This window comes from Equus przewalskii, chromosome 1 (genome assembly GCF_037783145.1).
Source record: "Equus przewalskii isolate Varuska chromosome 1, EquPr2, whole genome shotgun sequence".
NCBI lineage: Eukaryota > Metazoa > Chordata > Mammalia > Perissodactyla > Equidae > Equus > Equus przewalskii.
The window spans coordinates 168,122,886-168,131,497 of record NC_091831.1 but is presented as its reverse complement, the minus strand read 5'-3'; the positions used below and the strand labels follow the sequence as shown (position 1 = coordinate 168,131,497).

The 8,612-nt window shown below is 40.2% G+C and overlaps 1 protein-coding gene across 1 annotated transcript; it reads left to right on the top strand.

The window, feature by feature from the left end:
- Positions 1-3,346: 3,346 nt before the first annotated feature.
- Positions 3,347-8,201, top strand: GPR33 (G protein-coupled receptor 33). The gene is made up of 2 exons (XM_008522907.2): positions 3,347-3,485; positions 6,920-8,201. Exon 2 carries the CDS (start codon positions 6,941-6,943, stop codon positions 7,961-7,963), a length of 1,023 nt encoding a protein of 340 aa, XP_008521129.1. The 5' UTR covers positions 3,347-3,485; positions 6,920-6,940; the 3' UTR covers positions 7,964-8,201.
- The last annotated feature ends 411 nt before the right edge of the window (positions 8,202-8,612 follow it).

The following is an 8,612-nucleotide window of genomic DNA, read 5'->3' as shown; positions in this document are numbered from 1 at the left end:
CCAACATCCTTCCTCTGTTCACTTTCAGCAGATTACCTTGAGTCTGAATTTGCAGAGAAACAAATCCATCACCTTAACTCTTTCACTCCTGTAGAAAGCCTATCTCTCCACCTGTGCTCCAGAGCCCAAACCTCTCTCCCCTGAATCAGAACGTGAATCAAAGTCCTTTCATAATGAAGATCTGGACAAACTTCCCAGCCTCACCTCCACATACATCCTACTTGCAGTTCCAGGAATACTGTCTAGACACGGAGAGGATCTCGAGCCTGAGGTATCCATAAGGCTAAAGCAGAACCCAGGAGAGAGTCTCCTAAATAAAGCCGAGTTCCTTTTTCCAGGAATGCTATCATAACAAGGACCCTGCCAAGGAGAAGAAAGGAAGTTGTAAACCATGGAATGAAGTTGAAAAGTCATGAGCCAAAGATTCCAATACATGCAGAGACCTAATTAGGAGAGCAAGAGCAGATGGGGGGTAGAAAGGGGCCAACACAGAGGAAACTGACATGGAGCAAGATGTGAGTTAGGTCCAGGGTAATGTACTTCCTCTTAGTCACCAGACAGTTGGCTCCTTCATGTCATTCCAGTCCATTAAATGTCACCTACCAAAAGGCCATTCCCACCTGCCCCATCCAGAACAGCCACTTAGTTACTCATCACATTTCTTTGTTTTAATACTCTGCATAGTGCTATAGTACTTGTTGATACTTCTTTATTTACTGGTTCATTGCCTACATCCCCCCTAGAATGTAAGCTCCGTGAGAACAGAGCTCTTCTCATTTACTTTGTATCCCCAGTGGCAAGAACAGTGCTTCAAATACAGCAAATACTTGGTAAATATTAGATACATGAATTAAATCTCAGGAATATTTTGCATGTTTTTTAAAAGACCTCCAAGTGATTCTGACTTCAGTGAGAACGGAAACCACTGGGCTAACACCTGTATGTATGCCCGGATGGGGAGGGTGGCAAGAAGTGATCTTGAAAAGTGCAAAAGCAGGCCAGACAAATGAAGCATTACTCTCTCTCGCTAGGCTCTCCTAGCAAAACATGCTAGAATATGCTTTCCTCAACATTTCTGAGCTACTCAGTTCAGGTATCTTCTTCTTTAATAACTATAAACACTAAAGACAGTTATTTGGAATTATTTACTTTTCTTTCCCCAGTCTCAAACACCCTCTGGCATGCATTAGATACTCGATAAATATTTAATGAGTTGCACTGCTCAGAGATTAGCTGCAGCCCACTGGGCTTACTGATGTTCTCTGCTACAGCTTACATATTAATACTAGCTGTCACTTATTTAATGCTTACCGCATGCCATCTTACCTATAGTATCTCATTTAATCCTCAAAAGAATACCTCAGGAGAGGGGTTTTCTTTTTTTTCTTTTTTACATTTACAAATGAGAAAACTGAGACTCAGAGAGTTTACATATATGGTACATAACAGAGTTGAGATTTACATCCCGGGTCTTGTTTTCTATCCTATACTGTCTTGTACAATCAATCCTATACCTACAAGCAGTGCATCAGTATTTTTAGTGTACATTCTTTCTGCCCCAACTCTTCTATTAACTAATAATGGAATCTAGGACAATTTCTCAAATATCTCTGTGAGTCTTAGTCTCCTGACCTGTACAATCAGGAATTAGATGATATTAACTCCTTCGTCTCCTCCAGCTCTAAAAATTATACGCATCTCGGAGTTCCCAGACTTTCAAGCCTTTGATTCTGCAACACCATCTGCTTCTGCTTTTCTGTATATTTCACACTGTGATTACATCAAAACAACATAAAACAGTTTCCATCTCCATGAATTATTTTCTTGAAACCACTTGACTTAATTTGAAATATGAAAAATGAAATGAAGCCACGTCACCAAAACCACAAAAGAGAAGTTACTTCCTCAAACACTGTCTACATATATCCCAACAGAGTTAACATCATTGGTTTAATTACCTCTTAGAAGAAGATACTCGTGAGAGTATTTCTGAGGACAATTATGGAAGAAGTAAATTTTAGGCTATCCACCGCACATTTGGGGAGAAAATTAAACACTAGTCTCTAATGTATTTGTTATTTATGAATTTTACTAATTATAGAATTTGGAAATACAATGTAGAGGGGAGAGGAATCTGGTTCAAGTTCCTTTTTCTATTACTGAAGCAGCACAGGGCAGTGCAAGGAGCCCTTGGTTCTTCTCTTGGTGAAAACCTATGGTGAATCACTTAAGCTCTCTGCATCTCAGTTTACTAATCTTCAAAATTAGTGGATTTGAACCAAACAATGCTTCAGGTTGCTTCCAGATCTGTGAATTAACCCAAAGGGTATGAAAACCTGGCAAGGAATCGCTTTGACAATGCAGTAGCAAGTTCGAAAACTTATCTTTATCCTGAAGCAAAGAAGATGAGTTCTTAGGTTGAAGGCCACAGCCCCAAATGAATTAAGAACTAAAATGTAAGCCTATTTTTTAATAAGGCTACTGTAGCAAGGAAAGCTTTAAAATTCTAAGTCTAACACAGACTGAGAAACTGATTCCCGAGCTCCACCACTGAAGCCACACAGCCGTTTTGATGTATTTTCTCCGCTGGCAGGGCAGAGATGAAGAGGAAAGCAAGCAGAAAAGAAATCAGGACACTGAGGTCAGCACAGAGGCTGATCCTAAAAAATTTCAGAGCTAGATTAGAGAGAGGAAAATAGAAAAAATGTAGGACTCAGTCAGGTCATAAATGTATTGCCTGTGCTGTAGGATTTTCTTATAATGAGGTCATCTTGTAGGATATGGCAACCAACTCTGTGTTCTTTCCAACCATCCTCAACAATTGTTCAACGTTCAAATGTAGATCATTCTGGCTGTCAGTCTTCATCTTTCCAAACTAAACAATATTAACTTTTGGCCTGTCATCATACATTCCTTTTTACTGTGAAACTCAGTGTTTTTTTTTTCCCTTTCTGACCATTTTTCTCTCCAGCAAGTTTAGGTAGCCCATTTCCACAGTCTGTTTTTTCCATGCTTGATTTTTATCTCCTCCCTATGTACCCAACACCATGCATCCTTGTGCTAATGAACTTGTTAAAACTGAGGCAGAGTCGGTGCCTGGTGGGATGACCGAATATGGGGAGGTAATTTTTAATCAACGTTTTAACACCTGAAACAAGCTTATTAACCTTACATAGAATAACTTTGTTTATGGAATTTTTTAAATCCCCCTTAAAAATGGAGAAATGATTTGAAGAAGTAGTGGTCTCTCCACCTCTACCTCCACAGCATACATTCCACAGAAAAAGGAACCAAGAAAGAGCAGGAAGACCTCACTGAATAAATAGCAGGCTCAAGGTGGGAAAGTAACAATCAGCCAGAAGAAAGGCAGGTGAAATGAAGGCAGAGGGTCACTGATTTTTGCCTGTGTCCCTAAAGACAAGATTGCTGATGTAGAGTCACTCTGGCCTGCCCAAGACCATCTGGCCTGAAGACGTAACTGCAAGGTAAGATGCCCTGGGCCAGCAGGTTTATCCTAGTGCTGTCATCTGATTCGACCCTCTAGGCTGACTCCAGATCACCTTTCCAAGGTTCTTGTGGTCCCCTCCCCTATGGTAGCTCCATATCCCCAAGCAGAGGTGGGGTCTTTCTGAAAGCCACTTATGCCAAAGGTACCACCCTAGCAAGGCCTCAAAATAACTCTAAATCTGAGAGCTTCTGCCCCGATAGATGAACGTTTAAATTTTTTCAGAAATCCCTCATGGCACTCTAAAATTTAGAGGGGAGGCTTTGAGGAGGAAAGAAATGTGGCCCACAGCATTAAAAGGGCAAAATGAGGCACTTGCTAGTCTTAGCATAACAAGTTGAGCAAAATCGTAGGTAAAAAGTTATTGAGCACTTAATATGTGCCATGAAGGGGGCAAAGTGACTTATATACATTATCTCATTGAGTCCTCATAAAAACCCACTGGGGCTTAGAAGGTGAAAGAGACTCAGAGTTAAGAGTCCAAGGTCAGGGAGCTGGTAAGTGGCAGAGGCAGGAGTGAACCCCAGTTCTGTGGGATGCCAGAGCCCAAGCTCTGCCGCACTAATTTATACTCAAGGATTTCAACACCATTTTAAAAGATGTCTAAGGATGAAGAAATCTCTTGGCTATGTGTAATAAATCAAAGTTCCTAGGAAACTTTATATGCTATTCAGAACCACTACCAATGTTGATTTTGCTCAAGTCCTACATTACTTTCAGATGCCTTTCTACAGCTCAGCCACACAATTTTTTAAAAAATCTTCCCATAATTCAGGTACCCAGTTTCTCATATGCATAGGAGACCACAAAGAGAGCATACACATACACACATACACCACACACACCCCCATATATGCAAATACCACCCAAACACACACTATACAGATAAATACACCCAGACCGCAGATACCACACACCATACACACAGAGACCACACACAGATACCACAGATATACAGATCACGAACATGCACACACAAAACTCCACACACATCCCATGGATACAAACACGCACCACAGAGAAATACACAGAGACCACATACAGATAAACAAATACCCCACAGATGTACAGACGGACCACAGACACGCTTACAGAAACGCACACACAGATAGACACACACAGACCATAAACACACAGTATCAGAAATTCTTTATAGGATTTTGTTTCTCCTTGTCTGCTTGTGCCCGGATATCTAGCCAGTTTCAACCATATTCATCATCTCATTCGCATCTCACTTCCTGCTGCCGGTCTCCACTGCAGTCCATCCCACTCCATCCCAAATAGGGAACACAAGCCCTTTGCCTTCAGTTTCCCAGGGCAACCACCAACACATGACAGTTGTAGTTAATGAGAAGGGACACTACACCATGTCAAAGCGTAGCAAATGGATTAAAATTGAAGATGTAGACATCTCTTATTTTAAATCCCGTGTCATTTCTGCGTATTGGAATATCTCATTGACTTTTCTCCTCTTCAAGCCTCCTAGCCTCCTCCCATGTTTTTCCTGTTCCTGCCTCTCTGAAGACCATCCTCACTCCTCCTCCCTCTTCTCGGCGTCTCAGGACCTTCACACAGCCTCTTTCTCAGGTTCCCACTCCTTCACCCACCATTGCCTATTCATTCCACGTCCTTAGACTTCACTTTTTATTCCCAAAGCAGACTACTAAAGTATCTTCCTGAAGAGAATCACTTTTCTACTTGGGAGACAAATTTTGCAACTCCTTTAGAAGACAGAATTAACTGAAATTATAGCAGTTACTAATTATTTTATTTTAATAGCAATTATTTTATTTCTTCTCTCTATATAGTATTAGAATATTTTTGGTTAGTGACGAAAAAATATCGCTAGTAATTCCCACTGCTTTATCCAATTTATCCAAAAAACAGCTTGTTGATATGACTGTTCTAATAGCTATTTTCCAAAACATTCTCAGGTTTATATTTTCAGTACTATAGGAACCATTATCCAAGAAATGTGGTAATTTGGATAATCAAATCTCTGATTCATAGAGCATTATCAAAACACTGCACATGGATTACCAATTTCAAAAGAAGCAAAATAAAACACTGGTAGTGTTCACCACCTGCCACGACAGAGGCATGGTGGAAGATGCTGATGGATAAGAAATTTAACCCTGGGGGCCAGGCCTGTGGCCGAGTGGTTAAGTTCGAACGCTCTGCATTGGCAGCCCAGGGTTTCGCCGGTTCGAATCCTGGGCAAGAACATGGCACCGCTCATTAAGCCATGCTGAGGCGGCATCCCACATGCCACAACTAGAGGGACCCACAACTAAAATTACACAACAATGTACCAGGGGGCTGTGGGGAGAAAAAGGAAAAATAAAATCTTAAAAAAAAAAAAGAAAGAAATTTAACCCTTGTCAGCCTCACGTTCTCCTCTGTTTAAATATTTGCCTTTGTGAGGAAAAAATGAAATGATTTTTATATAAAGCTGCTGACAGATAACAAGCATTGGATAATAGCAATTTCTTGACTTTTCTACCTTTTTCCCCTCCCCAAGTGAGAAAGAACTACTACTATATTCTACAGTACACTTTCCTCTTTCATTGATGATTTTGAAGGCAATTCACAATCTTACAGTGTCCTAGGGCTCCCATATGAACATCGGTTCTTACTGTTACATGCTGAGTGCTAGAATCCTAGATAATAGCTTTACCATGTATATAAATAGCTCATGAGAGAAATCTAACTATAGTTCCCCATGATTACTAATTTGTAGCCATTGTTGGTTTTTCTGTTTGTTTTTTGGTGAGGAAGTTGGCCCTGAGCTAACATCCATTGCCAATCCTGCTCTTTTTGCTTGAGGAAGATTGTCCCTGAGCTAACATCTGTGCCCGTCTTCCTTTATTTTGTGTGTGGGACAGCACCACAGCATGGCTTGACGAGTGGTGTCCACATCTGGGATCTGAACTCGTGAACCTCGGGGCCCCGAAGCAGAGCACACAAACTTAACCATTATGCCATCAGGCTGCCTCTGTTGTTGTTATTTTTGTTATTCAATTTCTGACCAAGTCTTAGTCAAGTAAAACTGATCCTGCATTACCTTATTCAAGGAGTTGTGCTCATCACGCAGGGTTAGACTTATGGTTGATGTCTAAATAGAAGATTTGTAACTACCCAAATTAACTACTTAAGAAAGTCAAAATATCCCAAACTTTATTTCTCTTTCACGTTAATTTCATTTCATCTGTAGTATTCCCATTTTTGGTGTTCAAATTAATCTGACTTAATTCCTCATACAAAATAAAAGTATGGACCTTAGGAAGAATATCTGATTTGTATTACTGTGGAAATATTATGCATTCCATTTATAAAATATTGTCATTTTGACTGTTATTTTGCAAAAATTTCTTATAACCTTTTCTTTTGCTTCTTTTTTGTTGTTATTTTCAGTTTCTCACTCCACAGGTAATTATGGATCTGATCAACTCTACTGATTACCTGATCAATGTCTCTACTTCAGTAAGAAATAGCACTCATTTTCTAGCTCCTGCCTCAAAAATGATTGTTGCCCTTCTTTTGTTTGTGTCATCTATAATTGGTACCATCACCAATGGTCTCTACCTATGGGTGCTAAAATTCAAGATGAAAAAGACTGTCAATACTCTCTTATTTTTTCATCTTATTCTCTCCTATTTTATTTCAATACTGATTCTGCCATTTTTAGCCACCTCCTACCTTCAAGACAATCGCTGGATCTTTGGATCTGCCATGTGCAAGGCCTTCACTGGCATTTTGTATACAGGAATCTACGCCTCTGTTTTCTTCCTCTCGGCCATCAGCGTTGATCGCTATCTTCTCACTCTTCACCCAGTGTGGTCACAGTTGCACCGAACCCCACGCTGGGCCTCCAGCATCATCCTAGGAGTCTGGATCTCTGCCTCTGCCCTCAGCATGCCCTATGTGGTTTTCAAGGAGACACATGATGACCATAAAGGAACCGTGATCTGCCGAAATAAGTACACTGTGTCTACTAACTGGGAAAGCAAAAAGATACAAACGTTAAGGAAATGGATTCCTGTAGCCTGCTTTATCAGCCGCTTCTTGCTGAGCTTCCTTCTGCCTTTCTTCATCATCACCTTTTGTTACCAAAGAGTAGCCAACAAGATGAAAGAGAGAAGCCTGTTTAAATCCAGCAAGCCCTTCAAAGTCATGATGACTGCCATTATCTCTTTCTTTGTGTGTTGGATGCCCTATCATGTATACCAGGGCTTGATTCTCACCCAAACCCAATCACTGCTTTTACAGTTCACGCTGATACTTACAGTCATAACCACTTCCTTCAATACTCTCTTTTCTCCCACACTCTACCTATTTGTTGGGGAGAACTTCAAAAATGTTTTCAAGAAGTCCATTCTTGCTCTGTTTGAGTCAACATTCAGTGAGGATTCTTCAACAGAGAGGACACAAAACCTAAATTCAGAAGCCTACATTTAAATTCTGGATCCCAGAGCAAACAACGGACTTGTAGTCAATTACCAGATATATACCTTCAGCTTTGGCATAATAATATCCCTATATTAGAGGGACATCTAGGCTGTACTACAGTTAGATCCATGAATATTAAAAGGGCTGTAAGAAAGCAAGTAATGGGTGATGTTGCAGTCATGATTTTTTTTTACTCTTTTTTTGTTGTGGTAAAATATATACAATAAAATTTGCTATTTTCACCATGTTTTATTATTTAATTTTTTATTATATTGAGGTTATAATAGTTTATAATATTGTAAAATTTCAGTTGTACATAATTATTTGTCAGTCACCATATAAATGTGCCCTTTCACCCTTTGTGCCCACCCCCCCACTCACTTACCCCATAACCACCAAACTGTTCTCTTTTCCCATGTGTTGTTTATCTTCCACATATGAGTATTTTCACCATTTTTTTTTTAAAGATTTTATTTTTTCCTTTTTCTCCCCAAAGCCCCCCAGTACACAGCTGTATATTCTTAGTTGTGGGTCCTTCTAGTTGTGGTATGTGGGATGCTGCCTCAGCATGGCTTGATGAGCAGTGCCATGTCCGCGCCCAGATTCAAACCAACGAAACACTGGGCCGCCTGCAGCAGAGCACGCGAAATTAACCACT

What these genes read in the sequence shown, in the direction of transcription:
- GPR33 (XM_008522907.2), top strand. Translation starts at nt 6,941, where the DNA reads ATGGATCTGATCAACTCTACTGATTACCTGATCAATGTCTCTACTTCA.